The sequence below is a fragment of the Pelecanus crispus genome, chromosome 3 (assembly GCF_030463565.1).
Source record: "Pelecanus crispus isolate bPelCri1 chromosome 3, bPelCri1.pri, whole genome shotgun sequence".
Classification (NCBI taxonomy): Eukaryota; Metazoa; Chordata; class Aves; order Pelecaniformes; family Pelecanidae; genus Pelecanus; species Pelecanus crispus.
Genome location: NC_134645.1, coordinates 124,483,996 through 124,507,084, shown reverse-complemented (window position 1 = coordinate 124,507,084; position 23,089 = coordinate 124,483,996). Strand labels below are relative to the sequence as shown.

Below are 23,089 nucleotides of genomic sequence, written 5' to 3'. Positions count from 1 at the left end.
GGCCCCGGGGGGCGAAGGCGCTATCGCTGCCCCCCTGGCCCGGCGGAGGGCGAGCCCCGCCGGAGGAGCCCTCTCCCCGCCCCGGGCGAGGGCGGCACAGCCCCGTCGGCCGAGCCGCTGCGGGCGGCGGGAACCCGCCCGCGTCCCGTCCCTCCGTGCCGCTGCCCCCGGACCCCCCCCCCGCCCCGTCCCTCCGTGCCGCTGCCCCCGCGGGGAGGAGCGGGGCAGCTCCCCGCAACGCCGGCCCCGCTCTCCCCTGAGGGCTGCGCCGCGGGAGCCGCCCGTGAGGGCACAGCCCCGGCCCGAGCGCCCCGGGCCCGCCCTGCCCCAGCCCTCAGGGGCGCCGGCGGCTCCCGCCTCGCCCCGCAGTGCAGCGCTTAACGAGGGGGTGCAAGTCCGTGAAGGTTTCCGGGGCCGTTTTCATCCGCAGTCTAAAAATAGCGGCTCCGTCCTTTTGAAGAGATGCAGTTCTCTGCTTTCTATCAATTTATAACCAGGCCAGCCAGCGATGCTGCCTTCTGGCAACCGGACACGAGATCCCGCAACAACCGCGCTCGGCCCAGGACGCACGCTTGCGGCAAGAGCGGCGGCTGCTGCCGCCCTCAAAGGCCCTGGAGCTGACACCATTATTTAGGCAGCACGAGGTCACCGCCACCACTCCGCCCTTGCAAGCACGCTCCATCAGAGGAAAAAAGAAAAAAAAAAAAACCCAAACAAAGCCACAACTGCATTTTGAAGTATGAATTCTTTCGACAGTGAGACAGCCTGAGAGAAGAGGGTTTGAACAAACCAAGAAGCACACGAGGACTCGGTGATCCGCTCGCCTTGGGACGATGACGACTAATCCGTACGCACGGGGCTTCCCGGCTCGACTGATCCAAAGAGCTCTGCCGCCGACAGGCTCACTTGGAGGGTATCGGACCGCTGCTGCAAACTGTGCCATGAAGTACTGGTACGCAAATCCTGCACCACCTCATTTGACAATTACAGCAGATTTGCAAAATTATGAAAGAACAAGGCATTAAAAATTTTTCTTAAAAACAGACCTTCAATGCACAACTGAAACTGCGGCCTTAATAAGCCTTGTTGAAAACTCTGAAGCTTTCAGGCTCCAAGGGGTCCCTAAAGGCTGAGGCCAGATGGGCGTCAAAAGAGAGGTGGACTGCTCAGTCCCTTAGCCCCAGTACATAATTTGTTCTAAAATACAAAGCTAGATACAAGGTATGCATGTAACATTCAAATTCAACATCCAGGTTCTTCGTTTTCTCTTCACACAACATCCTCCTAACACATTAAATCTTTGCTACCTGTATTTGCATGTTTCTTCATGAAGGAAAAAAACTACAGAAAACACTTCCTATCTTTGTTCTTTTCTAGGCTATTTCAATTTTGCTGTAAATTATGTTAATGCACAGGCTTTACTCAAAACAGTGAAGGCTTCTGAAGAAACAATGAATAACTGATAGTATTTGTGTGTTTCACAAACTCAAGCATTGATCAAGGTAGTTTTACTGTTGTTTGACCAACGCACAATAGCCGTCTACAGCACTGAGCAAGAGATTAGGCTGTCCAAACACTACAGGTAGCTAATCAGTCTTTACAAATTGACTGAAACCAATTAGATTTAGGAGAGCCCTATATTCATTCCAAAGATTTTCTCCAAATTAGGAAATGAGTTCTCCAATCACAGTTTGTTGCCTTTTTTTAAAGGCACTTTCTAGTCTAACATGGTATTAGTGCAGTCAGCATCACTCTTGACTTTTTAAAGATTTGCTCTCCTTTTGTAATTAAGATCGTGGCACTTTCAAACCGCAAGTGCACACTCAAGTACATCAAAGCTGTAGCCAGAAACAGTTGGTTTCAGTAAAGCACAATATACAGCCAGACAGGATCAAGCTATCCAGTCTCTGAAAACACTGGTAGCAGACATGAAGCAATGTTGAAATAATAAATACTTACTGCTCCTTTCCAAAAACATGATCTTCTGATAACAAGCAAAATGGACTTACCTACCTTAAAATATGACACCCCCCCCTCAATTTCAATCAATCTTACACTAATTATTTCTTTGAATTTCTATGTTGCAAATGCAGAAGTAGTATACTGCTACTTTGATGTTTCATGCACCTTTTAGATAAGAACCACTGAGCTTACAATCAAGCATGTGTGGTGTTCTAATACTTAGTTTTACATTAAGACAAATTCAAAAGCACTGATGAATAAAATGCACTGTTTGTGAAGCTCTGCAAACTGAGGGCTGGATCTGTGTCTGTAGGTGATTTGTCTCTTCAGTTTTACTAGTGGATTTGTCTGCACATTTCTTCCTACTACTGGAGATCTGGTAGGCTTTTCATATAGTAGAGGAGTCAGTGCAAGAGCAAAGAAAATTTAGTTGTATTATTTGCTACATAAACACACTAGCACATCAAGTTTATAGCACTGAAAACAGTTAACTGCATAGTTTTCAGAGGTCTGCTTTCTGAGTACATTGTATAGATATCTGTGCAGTTGACTTTAATTTCACTGCCCTCAAACGTACCAGGAGAGATGCTGAAGCAAAGGAGTTTTACATCCCTGGGAATGAAGTAAGCACATCCCTAGTTTGAAGTAACACAACCTTTAGGTAGAATTCAAGTCACTCCAATTAAGTAATTTTCTATTTAGAAGAAAACCAGGAAATCCCAAACCCATCTTTCATTTTACCATGCAAAAGAAGTCCAACCCTGACAATCATCCGTTTGCGTAGGTAGCACAAACTAGTCAGCACTCATTGATGGCCCCAGGATAAGTCTTACCTAGAGACTCTAGTTCCATTCACAAACCTACATGCTACTTAGTAAACACAGTACAAAATATTTAGTCTTTATGTCGATTTCTCCTTTAGCAAAACATGGAATAGTTGGTTACAAATTTTATGCCTCAAGTACATGAATAGCGAAATAAAAGATGTGGATGGAAATGGGGCAGAACCAGGAGAAGAAACCTCAGTTTTCAAATAAGGATTTTCAACGTCTTTGAAATTTGGCCACATGCAGTTAGTGTCTCAATCAGCTGGCCAGCTCAGGACAGAGGCAGATATGTAGTACCAAAGCGTGTCCCTCTAAGCCACTACTGCTGTAACGTAATCCAGAAAAGCTGAAGGTTTTGTGTGACAAGGCTAGAAGTGGATCTCTGTCCTAATAAGCTAGGTAGTTTAACATCACCCTATCTGTAAGACACCCGTAGCAGCACAAAAGAGACAGAAACCACTTCAACCACTGGGAGTAACAATTCCTTCAGAGCTTACTTTGAGGCACTTCATATGCCGTATGCACCAGACTACCTCATTTCTGTCTTCTCACACATGCACCTACCACCACATGAAGACTTGATAGAACATTACACTGCAGATCTTGTGATAAATGTTAAATCCTGAAGATACTGATATTGAAGATTTTCAAGTTAGTTAAGAGTTCAAATGTGAGCTTCCCTGCAGCATCTGTGCCCTAAGAGTTACTGTGAGAAGGATGCAACCTGCAGCAGCTTATACCAAAATGTAAGTGAAACCAGTCAGTTCAGTTTCACTTTACTCAAAAGTGCAAAAATAAGTACTGTTTTTCCTTAAAAGGTGCTATCAGTAGTAATTAAGACTCCGCCTAAATACACTCATTGAAGAACTAAGAAGCTTTCTACCTAAGGAAATTCTAAGGGTGACCTGTTGTACAGTTACCTCTGCTATGTTATATAGCCAGGCTCTGACCACCAAATTTAGCTGAAAATACTTCTGTTATAGCACATGATAGCACAGCACACATTTTGCTCTCTAAGAGCACAGTACGTGAGGATGAGAGTGCATCCAGATATTGCTGGTTACATTTTTGGTTTTGCCTAGTTCCACCTGTATGTAGTTTTTGGCCAGTTAAAAGCTAATTTGATCTTGTACTTTTGATAGCGTTTTTTTGCTCATTCTTGAGCTGTCCATTAGGTGTAGCAGCAGTTTTATAGTCATTGTCAGGTGCTTTTATCATTAAGAGTCTGAAAGGTTCAGTTGTTTTCCGAAGTCTCTGAACAACAACGGCATTTTGCAACTTGGCTTCCTCTAGTGTGAGTGTCTCGTCTCGCAGCTCTCGAAACGGCAGCGAAGTGGTCAGTGTGAAGGGAACACTTGCCTCTGATCCTTGATACTTTGTTATGAAGTCTCTGACATGGCTTACTCTGAGAAGAAAAAAAAAAGAAAACTCAGCATTAGAGCACTCCAATCCCAACACAGACTACAGGCACAACACACATCACCAGCACAAGAAGAGAATGAGACACCCACTTCATGTAATAGCTGATGGCATAGAAATGGAGGAGTATAGGTGGGGTGGTATCCTGAAGTGCCCGGTCCACTTGGGAGGCAAGGACCAAGGTTTGCAAGCTCTGAGAGCAGTCCCAAGGGAAAAAGGATGAGTTACCTTACTCTGAGCGCTCAAATGCTTTACTGTGGCTCAGATGGTAGTTACACAAGCCAACCATTTCCTAACCAGCTGGTGGAGCTCTTACCTGAGGTTTCAGTAGCCAAAAGCTAGAATAAGGACGCCTCCAATGTGGTACATGTAGCAGAACCATAATAATAATAAAGACAAAGGGTTTGCAAAAATTGTCTGGATAGCTTACGAGTTAACTAGGTCTAAATACAGTCTCCTTCTACCAAAGCAGGTGCAGCAGTGAAGTAATTACAGACTCAAGCTGCCTGTTAAAGTGTGAAGAACCTTGCAACAAGTGAGCAAGACAGAGTTTTTGCTGTGGAAGAAATCAGGATTGACCAATTTAATCAGAAAATGAAAATGGCAGGGTACATCTATACCAGCAAAATAAACATAGCGTCAATGCCCATTCTCTGATCCTGAGGCCAACTGGTAGGCTCTGGCTACTGGCAAACTGTTAAACTCATCCTTCCTCTCCCCATGCCCAGGGTAGCCCACGGGGTTTACTGCCTCCCAGGAATGGTCCGTGACCTGAGCTAACATCTGAACCAAGCCTAGATACTGTTTGCGAAAGTGCTAGTTGGCTTGAGGGAAAGCCATCCTAACAGTTTAGCAGCAGAGGACCAAATTTTCATGCCTTAGCCATATTTACTAGGACAGATATGGCCAGCATCTAATTCCTGTGCATGCATGCCTCATTTAAGAGACAGTGCTTGGTAAGCCTAGAGCCTGAAAAACCTCAAGCAGGAATAGATTTTTGGTTGGACATTTACAGGTGTCTACAAGCATTATATCAAAGTTCACTGGGTCCCAAGAGCAACTCAGGCTACTAGCCACCAGCTATCTGCTTTAGGATGAACAAGTTCCTTTCCAGCTCCATACCCAATGCTCCAGGGTCACACGAACTTAGCAACTACTCAAGAAGGGACACTCAATTCAAGACATAGCTGTGTGTGCTATTCCTACAGCACTGCTCTGCTAGTTGCTTCACTCTATGTCCTTGATTCTCCATACTGCAGTATCATGATGCTACCTGCACTTTTGCTCCAATGCTGTAACTTCAGTCTTTCATCAGTAATCAAGTAACATCTAAAGTAGTAGTTACTGTGGCACATACACGTTCTACCTGCAAAAGGGTAAAAGTAATCAATTTACCCAGGCACTGCAATATATACACTACAGGTTATTTACCTATAGTTTAATTAACAAATAGTTGACTGTTCCCTGCTTCTCCACTGAAAGGAGTGCTATACATGCAATCATAATGCTTGAGGGTATGTACTCTAAAAGGATTTCCCCCCGTTTCTTACTAGGTCATACACAAATACTGTATACAGCACAAACATGCTGGTCTTGTGGCAAGAGGATATGTTATGACAGAATATTTATTGCAAACTACTTCAAAAAGAGCATCACATCAGTAAGGCTGTTCTGCTTATCTCAGACTTTTTTTTTTTCCCCCCCCACTCCAAAAGCACTTAGCAGCTGTTCAAACTGCTATTTGCCGTGAAGATAAAAAGCTTCTAAATAAACTTAACTGTGTGAAACCTGGAATAATTAAGATATTAAGCCCATACATGAAGTATTTATAATTAAAATAGCAACTGACCCTTCAGCAGTACATAGCAACAGTGTTCCAGTTCATACCTCAGGCCACTAACAGTAATAAATTAGTACAAGTTAAAGAAAAAGTTACTGTCATTAACCTTCAAGGGCTGAGCTCTTCTGACCAGCCATGAAGACATACACAGTTTATCCTGACAGCAGCCTGCGTTGTATTAAATCTATGATCACTTTAAATTGCTTCACAGAGAAGCAGAGGCAACATATCCTTTCTATATGACTGTATAGTACTGGAGTAATTTCTCAAATTACAAATTGGAGAAAGGTCTCTAAAGACAGCGGTTCCACAATTTAATGTTAAGCAGTTAATCCTACTTTCTCAAAGCTCCTGCATACATATGCTGCGCTGATACTTTCTGACGTTATTCCCATTTATAAGCCTCTTTGGGAACTGGAAATTTTACTAATTAAAAATTAAACACATTGGATGCATTCTACTCTGTCCACGTTGACATGCAGGTGACGAACCCCCCCTGCCCAGTGCACTGACTCTGGTCCTCCCCAGAGGTTTCTCAGGCTCAACTCCAAGTCCCATCCGCCAGCTCCCAGCTGCACTACTGTCTATGCCCAATGACTAGCAGGCTTTTTACTAAGCAATTTGCTCCAGGTGTAGTCATTTTGTGAGAGATCTGTCATCTTAAAAGCCGTTTCCTCTAGTAATGGGCAATACATACACCTTAACTTCCACTAACCTACGAAGAACTACTATTTCCTCAGATTTTCACTCAGGCTCAGTTATGTGCTGACTATTAACATCAGTTCACACTCCTCTTACACTCCTTTCTTGTCAGCTAAAAGATTTCTCAATATTTGAAAGGAGGTTTTCTAGATACAGCTGAATAGCAGTCCAATGTTAAGTGAACTGAGGAGGTAGATTATTCACAGAAATTAGAGACTTATCATGCGTACAGGCATAGGAAAAATAGTTCAGACACAAATACATATGGCAGTGCTAAAATAACTCTTACCTGTGAGAAACATTGAATTTCTGAATTATCCTTTCCCCATCAGCTAACCAGATCTGGATGTTAGTGATAGGCTCCAAATCATTTAAGGGTACTAAAGGCAGGTGTCTTTTGTTGTCGGGTCCTTGATGATCATCTCTTACTTTAGAGATTACCCTTGGAGTAGCACTGAAAAGAAAAGCCATACGAGGTTACACCTTCTGTGTGCACATGTAAGCTTCAACCTCCCTCCAGACCTCTGCTTCTGGAGCTTTCTGCCCTGTATCAGGGTGCATTGGCAACTGCTCTTTTTAACACATATAGGAATACTGACATAAATGTTAGCTTTTTTTTTTTTTTAAACTGTATGCCAATACTTTCTCTTGAAGACTTCAACATGCTAAAGAATTTCAGTTTGCTCATGTTAAACATTTTTACAAGATGGAAGGTAACTTAAATATCAAAGGATTAAATATGAATCCATAAGAGATGAAACAGTCTGAAGATTCTTAGTGCATTTTTTTTGTACTCTAATCACACAGGTGAAACTTTAAGGGGTTTGAGTATTGAATTTGCATAGTCAATGTTAATTTTCACCATAATGTGATTACAATAATTCAATTTAACTGAATGTTGTTAGCCTTGATTTAGACCCCAGCATCATCTATTTCAGCTTAGAAGCATTACTCATCTATCAGAGAAATTGACTTAATGTGAAAATCCAGGCTGATGCACACAGCACTTGGATTTTTTTTTTTTTCCTAAGGCACTTTTGACAGCCGACCCTACCATAAGGGCAAAGATCCATAAAATGACTTGACAGAATACAGGGACCTCAGTCCAAGTGGGTGGTCTTAGAAAAAAAAAATTACTGGCAAAAATTTTTATTCTGAAGAAATGTCTAGAGCTTAGTGCTTATTTTCAGGACTAAGCTTGTTCAGCATGTACTGTTTAAGTTATCATAAGGTCTGATCCAATGGGCACATCCTCAGCTCATATGAGTATAACCAGATGTTTACTTGCAAAACAATAGCAGTGATTTAAGGAGTTACCATTTCTTCTCTGAGCTCAGCTGTGGTCACTGACTACATGAACACTTCACAGTGGTTTGCAGAAAAGCTTTCTCTTTGCACAGAAAATTGATGAGTTACTGCTTCTTGAGCGAGAAGTCAGTAACCAATGGCCATAGAATTGTCTTAACAATACTACATCTGCTTCGTGGACAAACCCCATCCTTGTATCCTTATGTTCTTGTACCTGTCTTAGTTTAATCATAAAGCGGAAAAGTCACAGCCAATTTATTATTAAGCAAAGATGGCTAATGACTTAATATATTCAGGCTAGCTAAGTTAGAGTCTTGGGCTCAAGTCCTTCTCAGTCTGAGGTATTTCAAAAACTCTTACCACCCACTGCCTAGTTAAGCGCCCTAACTTCTAGGCTATCAGCCAGCAGAGGCACTTTTTACTTCTTCCATTGAAACTCTGCAAAAAGAATAAGAATCAAGGAATCTCATTCCCAAGTGAGTGATAAGAGATGTTTCACTGCAACTGGAAGCAGATGAGAGGCACAGAATTGACTGTTTTGCATTACACAGAAATCACCTGGGGCACAAGAACTTGGCACTGACAGATTCCAAGAGGCACACCGGTAAAACATTCTGGTACTCCAAGTACAGGTGACTTACTATCACCCACCTGCCTCTACTGATTTACTTATCTCACGCCCAGCTTCTGTTCATGCTTGACTTCAATACAAAATAAACCCTAATTGCCCTCCAGATCTGGAAAAAACAGCTTGAGCACCAGCAAGATAATGTTGAACAGTCTTGGGAGCAGAGCAAAAAAAAAAAAAAATTCAAGTCATACTTCAGTCCAGCAATGATCAGCTATTGCTGTCTTTCGTGATCGGTAGCATTCAGTTCCAGGTTCAGACACTGAAGTGTAAGTGCTCATGTGTGAGCTAGCTGTCTCCAGTACAGCGGAGGCTGGAGAGGCAGTCAACCATGCAGCTGCCAGGCGCCTGGTTTAGCCTGGGCTGAACTACACTTTAGCCCATCAGTCACAGTGTAGTTTGGACAACTGCCTCAAATGGATACAGATTTTGGTGTCATTCGCAAACCAACTTCCCTCATGGTCACTTCTCAGAATTTGTGGTAGGCACTGGAGATGATTCTTTCAATAGCAAGTATGTGTGAAACTGAAGCCAACACATTAAGCTAAGCTGAAAGAGAAAGTCAGACCTATATTCACCAAGGCTTAAAGCATTTCTGTACTTAATAACTTTGCTTTTGTAGAACTGACAGATAAAGCCATCTAGTGGTGGGAGCTTTGACTAAAGCCACAAACCAAGAATCTAAGTCTCTTATTAGCCTGAGATCAAAGCATTATCACCCCTTTTAAAGGCTTATTCCTTTTACAAGATTATCAAAAGAAGATGCAAACTGAAGATCGAAGAGACATAAGAGCCTCCTGTCAATTTTCTGAAAAGAAAAAGCCCAAGAGTTAGGTATCATGTCTTACCCTGACTAACGGTCAAGAAGCTTGACACGCAATGTTTTACCCTAATGAGGTTATAGAGCAAGCCCACTTTGCTACAAGGGATTTCAGTCAAGAGTTTAACATGCTTCTGAGACAGTCTTTAAAATGCATTGATAAGCTTAATAGAAAAGTGCGGCTGCAAATCTTGTTATAGTCCCAAACTATTAAATGCAGCTGAACGGTGCTAGATAAAACAGAATACACCCATTACTTATATGGATTGATAAGGTATATTGGAAAAGTCTGGTAAATCTCATTTGTTTCTCCTGTACAACAAAAAGGATCAAGCTCATCTGAGTTATATCAAACATATCATTTCTAGCTCCTCCATTTTTCCTCCAACAGAAGTTTTAATGAGCCAGTCAACAGACCAATTCATAATTCATTCATTCAAAATGGTTCATCCACTACATAATCCATCCATCTGGGAACACTGGCAGAAAATCTGTAGCCTATTAAAAAAAAGTTTATTTGATAAGCAGAAGTTTAGCTAGGTCATAAGCTGAAGTAAACTGTTGAGTCATTTGCCTCTCTCATTTCTGATTAAGCACACAAATGCAACTGTGGAAAGGGAGTCCTATAGCTTAAGACTTGTTACAGGTCTCAGACAGCACTACTATTTCCCCACAAAGCTTTTCTGCCAGAAGAGTAGCATACACATGCAATGGACATTTATTAACATCAGAAAGTGAGCACTAGTTTATGGAGTCAGAGCACTTAGAGCTCACGTTTCCAACATCAGCAAAAATATTTAGTCGTCTTTAAAGAAAAGGCTCTGATAGCATAGCACTGAATAGACTAGCAAGAGTAGGAGAAAAAGCATTTTATCCAGTCCATAAAGAAAAAAAAAAAAAATCTTGAGCAAGTTGTAGGATGTCTCAGTGTACAAGATCAGTCAACCAAAATTCACAGAATAGCATGTTTCCAGAACCTAACTCACCTACTGGGAAGCAAGATCATTACTTGCTGTAGGCATGACAGAGCACAACAAGCAACTGAACAACCTACCATTCAGCACTGGTTAGCAGCAGAAACCCAGCACACTGAAGATCTTTTTGCTTTTGCTATATACAGGTCTACTTGTAGATAAAATAAGGTTAAGTTCTTGACCCTTGTTTGCTCAGGATTTCAGTGCTACCAAAAGCAAGTCTTGCAGCACCTCATCCATCTCTCAAGGGAAGATTTTTCCCTATTGACCGTATCTACTCAAGCATGTAGCAATTGAATGGACTGTGCTACAGAAACAGATGAAACTGATAAAACAGATACTTGCTTCTCCAAGGCAGCCTGGAACCACTCATCCTTTACCACTATCAGTCTCTTACTCTGCACACTATTATCTTCTTCCCCTGCTTGATCCATTCCCACTCAGAACACACTTTCCCTCGGCACAAGCGCTGGGCCTTAGCAGCAAAAGCCCTTTCCACTTAATTGAAACAAGCTGTTCACCTAAGGTTTTGCCACAGTCTACTAACCCCAGTGGGCAGGTCACTAAGCAGTCCCACCTGTGAAGGCTTCCTGTAGGCTCCTGGTCACTGAATGTGTTCTGATCCCTAGGCTGAGGTGTGCTTTTACAGGCACGTAAGTCTTACACAACAGGGATATGTGAAGCAGATAACTTGGCTGGAGTAAGCAAAAGTCACAGGGATCAAATACATGAACTCCCAGCCTGCCCCTCTCCAACAGCCTTCCAAAATACAGTACCACTTGGTTATAAATCAAATCCAGTTTTAGCATTGGCATTAGTGGCTGACACTCTCCAACCACAAGGGAGTCATGGAGTAGAGGAAAGAGGATCACTAACACGCTAATATGTCTTGCTGCAATAAAGGCATGGTTAAATACTGAGGAATTTTAAAAGAATGCAAAATAACCTCTTACTTCTTCAGTTCTCTTTATGGGATTGTCATACTCCCCTCTTCTCACACAAAGTATTGCACATACAGCTTTAAAAGAGATTCTTTTCTCTTAAATCACAGAATAGCAGCGTGACAGCCTTTCAGCTGGACACAGTTCTGCTAATATTGAGACCTTGAATGAAGAAAGTGAACAGCATCCTGGCTGTACTAACAGGAACACAGCCAGTAGATTGTGGGAGCCGATTATCCCCCATGCAGCGCTCATTAGACACATCTAAATACTGCATTCAGATTTGGTACCCAAAATAAAAGAAAGATGTCGATAAACTGGAGCAAGCTCCATGGAGGGCCACCAAGATGGCTGCAGGCCGAAGCATTCACCCTGGAGGAGAGGGGCTTGTCCAGCCTGTGGAAGAGATGGTGTCGGGGCAGGACAGCTAACAGCAGCCTGCCAGGGTCTACAGGAGGTCATCAGGAGGAGGGAGCCAGGCTCTTCACAGTGGACATAAATTGAAACAAGAGATGTGACACGCCGGGTTAGCTCAGTTGGTTACAACATGGTGCTAATAACACCAAGTTCACAGGTTCAATCCCTGCTTACTGCAGGGGGGGGTTGGGCTCGATGATCTCTCAAGGTCCCTTCCAACCCAAAGCATTCTATGATTCTTTGTTCAGACTCGATACATGGAAAAATTTCTTTCCCATTAGGACAGTCCAGCACTGAAGCAGGCTGCGTAGCTTCCATTCTTGCAGGATTTCAAGGTCCAACTGGATAAAAGCCTGAGCAACCTTATCTGTCCCCACTGACAGCTGACCCTGTTTTGAACAGGACCTTGGATTAGATAACTCCAGAGGTCATTTCCAATCTGAATGATGAGATCCTTTCCCATATGTATAGCTCCCTTCAGCTACTCAATCATAGATCGCGTCAGACTACTCACCTTCCTAATCTGTAACCATGTCCAGAAAAGGGATGAAACATTGGCTTTTTTGATGACAAATACACCTTATCTTTTTTGTCTTCCACTTTCACATCTACCTCCTCCTTATCAAAAACTTTTCGTAGCTCAAAAGGCAGTTCCCTTAAGAAAAAAAAAAAAGCCATCAGACAAAGAACTACTATACTGTTTTCAGTAAACAAAATAGATTAATCATTAATACCTGTTTTATGTTTCTCCTTTCAAGGATGATGCTTTTAAAAAAAAAAAAATCTGCAGAAGTATTTACTAAGAGTTATGTTAAGTGCACGACATGAAAACAACTTCAAGTTCCTGAACTGCAAATTAACTAGAAAGAGAACAATAAAGACATCATCATGCAAGCTGTTGAATGATGTTCAAATTTACTCAGCAGTTTCCACTCCAAAGCACGTGATGGGCACGAAGTTCAGTATTGCCATACATTGCTGCAAAATTCAATTATTTTATACCCATAGAAAAAAAGACAATTGGCTTTTAAAGAGAAAGAACTGAGTTTAGATGCAATTTGTTTAATTACAAATAAACACGAATCTCAGCTTTTAAAAATTAGATCATCACTAATAGCTACACTCTTTAGTACACTAACGCCACCTCAGTAATGCTTTATTTGCATTAAGCAGAACACAACAATGCCTTTGTCTATGAGCTCTGATGCAGACACTATGTTTTCAGGTGGGGCTCAGCTGGCACAGGGGCTGCACTAAGTGCTTCTCTACCATCAACAATTATGCAGGAACCATCTTGTAATTAGCATCTTCACAAGCAAACAGTGGAAGAAAGGTGGCAAACTTTTGATGCATGCACACAAAGAAAGCAAAGGGCTTTAAACAGTGCAGTTAATTGCTATTACAACTAATACAGGTGACAGCCATACAGGAGAAACACAGTGTAAAATTAGTATTTTTGATGTGCTAGCCAAGTACGGAAAAGACAAAAAATACAATGGCTTAGTAATTTCACATACTTGAAAAGGAGCTATTAAATTATATTCTCCATAAAATGATATTCTCCTCTCCATTTGCATGGAGTGAGGAAACAGACTACAAACTAAAGGCTCAAAATTACATTGGTTTGTATGGTCAACCTGCTTTTTTAAAGCAACACTGCAAACACTAGCAGGAATCAGGATAGCATGCTAATTTTTAACAGGGGGATAAAAGTAAGATTGCTATATACACACAAGTGACTGAAATAGCAAGTTTGTACTAGGAAAAATGTCTAAAATGTAAGACTGATCAGAGTTTCTTGAAGTTACATGGGGCAACTGTGCCCATTTAAGGCTTTTCATCAATAAAGAGAAAACAAAGACCACAAAAACAGAAATGCTCAACCACTTCGGCATTGAGCTCATTAGTCAAAGTACCACTTGATCAGTAGCTCTTACTGGGCACTCCGATTTATTCTTTATTTCATTCCACACCTGCTGTGCCCCCTACCAACACTTGCTTTTATCTACTTCATCAGCAACTGTACAACTACTGCAATTGAAAGCTATATTAAACCTGTTGATGTTAAAACAGCCATTAGCACTGCAGGAACTGAGACAGGCAGTGGCCTACGCTCCTACAGGAATACTGCTGTGCAGCAAAGCCAAGCAGCTATGTAAGAAATTTAGAGCACAAGCTAAGCACTATCCAAAGCGCATTAACTCAGGCTGATTAAGAACACAAAACTCGCTTACCCTTTTTTAATCGAGTCCAAGAACTGCTGGTTTGCAACATCAGTGTAGCTCCTAAGTTCACCATCATTTACTGTAAACCCATTTTTCCAAAGTTTAATGATTACATCAACCTATAAAGTAAGAACAATTCTCACTATAACACTGATGTAAAACCAGCTTGGTACACCCACAGTACCCTGTGATGCCAAATCATCCACTGCATGGACTAAAAATACCGAGAGAAGGCTTGCTATAATGTGTTTCGGCCCTGTGCCAACAGGCAGAACAACTGCAAGGGATAACTGACATTTCTAAGTATCCTCCATCAATCAGGGTTAGAAATAAACCTTCCCCCAATACACTCTGCTTCCCTAGGTCAAGAACACTCCTTCAGTTCAGCAGGGGGAAGGAAAAAAAACCACAAAAAAACAACAGAGCTGGAAGATCCCAGCCAGCTGCAACTCTTCAAGAGCTAATTTGAGAGCACACATTGGAAACACCAACTACCAGAATAGTCCAGCTGGGGATTTATTAGGGTAAAGCCTTGTTCTGATCATTCAGGAGGATTTTCTGAAAGTAAGGCATTGAGATAATGCATGCAGAAGCCTTTCACTCAGGAAATGCAGCAAGTATCAGAAAATTTACTTTCAGACAGTCATACATTTATGTACCCTGGAATTCCTGGGTGTATTCAAAACCTTGGTGTTAGGGGAATGAAAAATAAATTCTCAGTAATTCATTAACTTTGTCAGTGAACATCCACTACTTCAACTTGTAGTCTTCATGCTGTTCACTGAAATCTCTCCAACTTTAACATGGATACATTTGGGATTGCATTTTCATATTTATGCACCATGCCATTTAAGGAAGCATTTGATCATCCAGGTCTGATCCCTGAAATAATGCTGTCTTGACAGATACTTGGCCACATGTGAGGTATACGAAGTATGTACAAATGCAGAATTCACCTCAGCTAGAAATTAGCCTGAACTAGGCTTGATAGTACTTGACAATGTTATCTTTTTTTTCTCTTTTTTTGCAGTTTGACTTGTTAGAAGATGATTGCTACATGAATGCACAGCATGCGCAAACTGCTGAATAAAATTGCTTCTCTTTTGGTTGGGTAATCTGTCAAAAAGGTATACAGCACTCAGCAAGATTAGATTCCTTTAAAAAGTCTTGTGTCTCATGGCACCAATGCATATGGAAAGAGTTGCCATGATGGGAAGGTTCCTCTACAGTGAGCCAGTATGCAAGTTTAACATGGACTAATTATTCCACACCAACTTCCCATTTAGACATTGACACAAGTACTGCCATGGAACACTATTTCAGAACTGCAATTTAAGGTATTACTCCTGACACTCCTTTTCTCCCAGGCTCAGTTGGGAATCCGTGAACAGAAATTTCCAGCAATACCCACTCCAAATTTCTCCGTGACATCTTTGTTCTACATGGTCTTTTCTCCAGCCCCCTACTAGTTTTTGGGGAGTAATAGAAAAATACAAAAAGGACAGGATTACTAAGATACAAACCCACACATCCCACTACTACCACAACTATACAAGTGAGAGCAAATGAAAAAAATTTGGGCTATGCCTCTGCATAAAGAGGCTGCAACTCTATTTAAACAACTTCTTATGTAATAGTAGTTAGTGTTCCTTGCACCTCACGATCAGCTCGCTCTCCTTATTAATAAAGCACAAGTGCATTGGCCAACACCAGCATCAAATCCTAGAACACCACTAATCCCGCTACAATACAGTAAGAGTCAGAAGCATAGGCCTGGCTGATCAAGAGATGGGAGACTGTTCCTGCTGCTGTCTGAATTCAGGGCGCATTTATTTACAGATGTACTAGGTAAGACTGCCGGACTTCTTGCATTTGTTTTCCAGAGTACTCCTGGAGCGCTATTATGTTAAACATAAGTATCTTTTCTTCACTGCTTACCTGGTTCTTGACTGTAGTTGGGGGCATACATATAGCACCAACCTTCTGAGCTTCTTCAAAAAGGTTATCTACAAAGTAGTCACAGTTCTGTTCTGTACCATTCAAAATCTGATCATCGGTTCCCGATTTGCACATCCTGCAGAACAAAGACGTAAGTAAAAACGATGCCTCAGAGAATGCATCAGAAGACAAGCAGTTACCCTAGAAGTTCAGTACAAAGAGATGTAAAAGGCAAGCTCCCCTGCAACCAGCTTACTCGGCTGTTACAAAACATCAGGTCAACTTTGCGTTGTGCCTTTTCCAGAAACTTCTTACGAATCTGTAGCTGCTACTATTTGCACTTCAGAAACACAAATTAAAGAATGACAACGGAAAAGGTGAATTCATCTATGCAGAAGCTTCTAAACTTGGTATCAGAGCAAGGAATGCAAGTTAGATGATTCACCCTTCTAATTCAGACCATCAAACATTTAAATGCTCCATGATATAGGCTTGGGTGACTTCCTTTGCCATAACTTTTAAAAACCACATACAAGAAAATTGCCCTAGGATTTACTCCCCCACCTGAACCTCCCTGTTCCCAGCACCATCACAGAACCACCACTACTGTCTTTGAAAGTAACTTCGATAAACTCAAGAACAAGTGACTCAACACCACTTAAGCACACCGAAGAAATACAACAGAAGACTTCAATACTGCAAAGACTGCCAGAGTATTAAAAAAGATGCATCGACCGCATCTTTGTATAGAACACTGTATATGTGACAGCTGTTTGTTAGATTTTCACCAGTAAAATGCAGAAATATGCAACCTGAATTAATGATTATCTTTCAGTGTAGGTTCTTTGCACAGTAAGAGGATTATGCAGCTTTTGGTAAACATTGCAGGAATTATTCCTATTGGAGATTCAGAAAAGTCTATTTTAAGCAATTCCAGCTCTTGCAAAATATCCAGTTTTACATAAAACTCTGCATTGAATTAAAAAACAGCAATGCTTACTTGAATGGTAATTAGATACATTTGCATAAAAAGGAATTGTTTGCAGTACATCTATGCAACACTAAGAATCCCTACAGATTAACATCTTTAAACAAAAGAAAAACTGAACAACATTGAAGAAGTTATTTCAAAAGTATGCTGCCCCCATTTTAATTTTCTAACAGAACAAAAGAAACTAGAAGTGTTAATCTAGGTATTCACTATGCTTTACTTCAGAAACATAACTGGAAAACCAAACACGTTCATACACATCAAATGTAGAGGTGCAGAGTGAGTTAGCAATTTATAATTTGTAAGGCTGCCTTTCTATTTTAAATAAAAATATTTACATGGCTTCTTGCATCTAGGAAACATTCCAGGTATCTGAAAAATCTTTTAGCAAAGCAGTATATGTATTTTTTTTAAAAACTTCAATATATGTGGAGCAGGTGGATACAGAAAAAAATTTAAAATTTTAAAATTTAACGTAAAGTTTGAAAAGTCATGACAGAACACACAAACAGCAATAGGAAAGAAAGAGGAAAAGGGGCGGGGGGAGGGGGGGGGGAACTGGCACCTACCATTCATTCTTTACAGTTTTGATATTGTCCATGTCTTTCATTCTGGTGTTTCACCTAATTATGAAAAGAAGATGGTTAAAAAACAAAACAGAACAACAAAAAAAAAACCCAAACCAATCAGACAAAATGCCCAGCACACTTTGCCTCCTTTTGTAGCTGAAACACTCTTTATAGTTTTTCCTGCATTGATAGGATGTTTAACCAGAAACCTCAACCTCCCCTCCCACCAAGTCTCCAGATGGTTCTTTGTTTTCCTGCAGTTTCTAATTTAATGACACATGAACCATGCATCGGTTTCAGACATTCAAAAGGAACATTACTTTTTCATAAAATGTATAAAATAAATTCCACAATAATCATGTGAATTGAAAATACCTGCCCATACTTAGGCTAAGCGAGGAAAAAAATATCACATTCTTTTTCTGAGTGACATGATTTAAACTCCCCTGCTTTTTTCACCGTTGCACAAAAACTGCACTGCCACTGCAGGCATCCGAATGACCTTCACCTTAATAGTGTGCATTACTGAAAGGTGCAAGATTTGTCAGGTTCCTCTTCCTACCACAACTCAACATATTGGTGCAGCATCCCAGAAACTGTGAATTATCACTTCTGGTGTACTGTTTAGCTGGAAAGAAAATCCTGGATTTGCAAGTACTAAATATACTACAGGATTAGTCTGCCGAGTCAAAAGAAATGAAGAATGCCATACTGATCTCATTACACTCACTTCTGAGCTCTCTGGAAGAAGTTACAGAAAAATCACAAAAAGCCAGAGATTCCCAAAAATACCCTTAATAAAATAAAATCACTCTAAAATTAGGCAAGCCCCCAGGAGAACAGAACTTTTAAGTTGCAACTGTGTGTAAAGAGTTATTCCTGAAGACTGCTGGTACAGGTTACATGGATGATGTTCTGCTCCTGGCAGGTTTGGGACTAAGTCATGCTATGGTGCATGGCTTTTAGAGAGCATCAAACTAAGCAGTGACAGCCATCATAATCCTGAAAAAGTAGTATGCACAGCGAGACTAAAATAAATTTTAAGTGGTTTTGACATCTAATTTAGCAAGATGAAGAAGTTAGGGGGAAACAACATTCACTGCAGCACTTAAAAAAAAAAAAAACAACAAACCCACATTCAGTTATTCAGTAGTAATTCATGTTGCTCGGGAGGTTGATACTGGTATTCTTTCATCTTGAAAGCTAAATCGTTGTGAGACACATTCTGTAGCAATGTATATAAGCCTTCATAAAACCCCCAACAGCCAGAAAGATTCACTCAGTATGTCCATAACAGGTTTTAAAGTTTAGGCAGCCTTCAGTTTAACCAGTGCTGTTATGCATTAGGTCAAAACGTTATACTTAGCACACCTTTGACATGACACACAAGATGCAGTACAGTCTTCTTTTTTTTTTCCCCCAATGTTCTGCCAGAGCATTATATATATCAGGCAAGCCTGTGCTGGTACACTGTGACCTTATAAGCATATCTGATTGCTGCACTTGGAACTTTGTACCTTCACTTGGAAAAAATGAACTTTCAGTATCAAGTAAGTATAGTGAATTTAAGAGTGCTTAAAAAATACAATTTTTCAAACTTCCTCCAAATTCAGTTTTAACACACCTTAGCACAAAGTAAGTTTTTGTGTTTTATGCTAATGTGCTTATCTTCTAATCTTTCACTATTCAACAGACTACTCCCCCAAGCAACAAGAGCCACCTCCAGCCATCTGCTTTTGTTGATTCTCTGTGACTTGTCATCAGAGCTGATAAAGAGAGACAGGCACAATGAAGCAGCTCTTCAAATTAATTCTTTTGCTAAATTTGGCTGGCCTCAAATGTGCATGAATAGTATTCAAAACTGGTCAGCTGTGAAAGCTGCTGTTCCTTCTAAAGTACAACAGCCATTATACTTCGAAGAAATGTTTGTGTTAATGTATCAAGGTGTAGAAATCAGCCTATACAGCATATTTACATTTATTATGACCAAAAAGCCACTAGGAGATAGCGATCAGACTGCACTGCGAGCACTTTAGCTCAGCCAGCCAACCCCACTCGCACAAACGTCTCCCACCACCTTCTGACAGACATCCCCAGATGTCACGTAAAACATTAAGAGTTTTGGTACCTATTTTTTGTGTCTGTGATAAAAAGCAGCACAGAACTGAACTTCCACCTGCGGAAATTTAATTTAAAACACAGGAGGAAGCCGAAGGTGCCAGCAGCCCACCACAGCTACCTTGGTCACTGGGGTGGGATACTCCCGACCTTTCCCAGCAGAAGCTTCTCTGGCCAAGGGCTCTCCATCCCGCTCGCCCAGCGGCGGCCCTTCGCTGCCAGGCCTTTGAAACACGCAGCTCCCACCTCCACAGCTACAGACACGCCAGTTTCGGCAGGTGTTTTTGCGCTCAATATCGTTGAGCCCGCGCATCCAGCTACGTCAATGCAAGAGAAACAAAACAGAAACTACCTTTGATGCTTTCTTTGCTCCGAAGAACAGAAATATTCAAGCAAGCACAGGGAGCCTTCTCTCCCCCACAAAAGCCTATCTTACTAACTCTGGCGGAAAGTAAACTTCTCAAGTTGAAAACTGTTTGCAGCAGAGCGCAGTCTGTCACTACGCCACACGGAAATTACGACTGAAAACTGCACCGTGCCGTGTGACAAAGAAACAAGCAGCTACAGAGAGGTGGCAAGTGCAAACTGAAAGCAAGACGAGCATCAGACCTAATGGCCTGAGCGTGCTATGCTCAGGTAAAACTCACAGCGCAACTTCCTCTCCAGCTGGCTAGAAGGGCTCTGCATTTTGGAAAGGAACCTGCCCCCCCGCCCCCCCGGGCCGCCAGCACCGGAGCTCATCTGCGCTCCCGGTACACAAGCAGATGCTCCGCGCCTCCGCCAAACCCGTTGCCCAAAATACGCCCTCCCTGAGCGGCGGCCCACGCCAGCACCCCGGCGCGGCGGGCAGCCAGGGAGGCATTTTTAGAGACGATGAGACGGCAACGCGGTAGCAACGCGGAGGAGAAAGGGGCCGGGCCGACCCCCCCGCCCTGCCGAGCGGCGCCTCACCCCGGCGCCCCGCTCCGCGCCGGACGGCACCGAGGGGCACCGAGGGCCGCCGGCGGGGCGCGGCGAAGCGCCGGGCGGAGGCGGCGCGGAGGCTCAGCCCGCCCTCCCCCTCAAGACGGCCTCAGGGATGGCCGCGGGCAAAGCTCAAGCCCCGGTCGGAGCTGAGGGGGCGCGCTCGCCCGGCCCGGCCTCCCCCCGCCGCCACTCACCCGGCCCCGGCCCCGGCCCCCGCCGCCGCCGGCCTCCCCGCCGCGCCAACTCCTCGCTGTCCCGCGCCCCACCGCGCGCGCGCGGCCGCCAACGGCCGGGGCAGCCCGGGGCGGGCGGGCGGGGCGGGCGCAGAAGCTCCGCCCCCTCCGCCCGCGGGGCGGGGCCTCGGCCGCCATGTCGCGGCGGTGGGGGGGGGGGCGCGGGGGGCGGCGGTGCTCCGTCACGAGTGGGGGCTCCGCACCCGCCTGTGCGGCGGGGAGCGCAGCTCCCGCGGGGCCGCCGTGTCCGGCCCTCCCGGCGAGAGGCGAGGGCTGGCGGGACTTGGCCGGCGCTGCCCGCCCGAAGGAGCCGGGCCCCCTCGCGCCGCTGCGGCTCGTCCTCTGAGGGCAGGGGGCAAAATGTCCGTGCGGGACCCGGTGCAGCACCGCAGCCGCGGCCCGCGTCGCTGCGCAAGGGGCTGCTGTCGCCCTTCGAGGGCAGATAAACCTCTGCCTGCCGGGCCAGCGCGTTCTACTGCGAAGGCAGATTTCTCCTCCTGGCTGAAGAACAAAAGGCCCGGTTCATGCGTCTGTACGTGCGCGGGCAAAGGACAAAAAGCGGCATTCAGCGAGCGTCCACAATGGCGGAGAATGGGCCCAGTGTCTTGGCCAGACGGTTGCGCCCACACCTCCGCTCCGGCCCGGCTGCTCTCGCAGCACCGACGCGGAGCTGCCCCCGGCTCTTTGTCTTTCCAGCCCCGCGTAGACGGCAGGGACGGCCGCGCACGCAACCCTCTGGAGATGAGGAATGCCTCATCGTGCTGGGAGGACTAATTAAGGGCGAGCGTTGACGCCTCTGAAAAAGGGCTCTGCCGAGGCCTTGCATCGAGTACAGAAGGAGCGGCGTGGTGGTTGGAAAGCAGAGCCCCGAGTTCCCAAGGGGACGTTAGAAAGGACAAAATGGGACGGGGTCCTCGGGGAGGCAAGAAGCGTTCAGCAGAGCCTCCCCGCTCCGTGCCGAGCTGCGACTTGGCGCTGTGTTGGGCCCTCGCCGAAGTCGCGCTCGCGGGACGGTGGTGCTAGGAGCTATCCAAAGCAAACACCCCGGCCGAGCAGCCAGCAGAGCTGAGCGAAAGCAGCAATTCACAGCGTGCACCTGCATGCTTTTCAATAAGGAGGGGTTTTTTTCAATAATGATAGATGCACTGTAAACCATTTAGAATTAACCTAAATTGAACAGCCGCAACTAGCTAATCCACATTAATTAATGGGAAATCCACTGCGAATTTACAAGTGCGATCAAAGCTAATTCTAAAAGCAAAGGTAATACTTCATTGAATGTTGTCTTCATGTGGGATCTGTTTCTGCAGTCCCTTATAACAGTTAAAATCACATTCTCAAGAACGTTGAAATAAGATGCTTAGTCTCAGAGTTCAGCGTGGGTGAGTAAAAGAAGTAAAATCTGACCCTTGACAGTTATAATTTCTTCCTCCTTGTAATGTACATCACAATGCACTAAACCTTTTGAAGGCAGTTTGGATCAATCGTTAAGTTTTAACTGGATGAGATCTAAGTACAGCTCCTGCCTATGAATCTTCAGGGAAAATAGTAAATGAATTTGCCTTTTGTTTTGGTATAAAATACATGGAGTCTTATCTTTCAAAATACAGATTTCTGAGATACTCTTCTCCCTGGTTTTGTTTAATGTTTTAAACAGCTTTGAAATTTTTGGCTAGAAGGCACTTGTTTGTTACAAGTGTTACTTCTTGATTCCATTAAGTGAGTTTTCTAATGTATACATAAATACACACATATACAGCTTTTCACAAGAATATCATAACACTCCTGAAAAGTTTAAGGAATTTACAAAGCTCTAGGTGAAACTTTTAGAAGGTTGGTCTGCAGTGCTGGACTGTTTCACATTGTCTTTCAATATTTCAATTTTCAAGTACATTGGCTCAATTTCATTAAACACAGCAGTTCAGTAATATGCTTAACCCTCGCTTGAGGGCCCTTTCTGCAAAAAATTTATAGACCCAAAGGTAGGCGTAGAAGGAGGGAAGATTGGACTTACCTGGTGTAATGATGCAGGCTTCCTGACTGCAGTCACGTATTGATTTAGAAGATTGGGTCTATTACTGGAAATCAGAGTACAGCTGCAGACATGCTGACCTACTACAATAGGAATTGGTGTCCTAGTGAATTTAGTGGTTTCTTAAAAGCTCTTCTAAGTACAGCTGTTCTCCCTCAGGACTGAAACTACTGACAAAG

General features: G+C 43.3%; 1 protein-coding gene across 2 annotated transcripts; it reads right to left on the bottom strand.

Annotated features, from left to right (window-relative positions):
- Window positions 1-726: 726 nt before the first annotated feature.
- Window positions 727-22,941, bottom strand: UBXN2A (UBX domain protein 2A). 2 transcript variants are annotated; one of them, XM_075707649.1, is made up of 7 exons: window positions 22,893-22,941; window positions 17,562-17,615; window positions 16,002-16,137; window positions 14,073-14,182; window positions 12,353-12,493; window positions 7,040-7,204; window positions 727-4,194 (listed from the first exon to the last, which is right to left on the bottom strand). In XM_075707649.1, the coding sequence occupies exons 2-7, from the start codon at window positions 17,600-17,602 to the stop codon at window positions 3,906-3,908; spliced, it is 882 nt and encodes a 293-aa protein (XP_075563764.1). In that variant the 5' UTR covers window positions 17,603-17,615; window positions 22,893-22,941; the 3' UTR covers window positions 727-3,905. The 2 variants fall into 2 exon arrangements, with proteins under 2 accessions (XP_075563764.1, XP_075563765.1); XM_075707650.1 differs by lacking the exon at window positions 22,893-22,941 and adding an exon at window positions 20,840-20,861.
- Window positions 22,942-23,089: the final 148 nt, after the last annotated feature.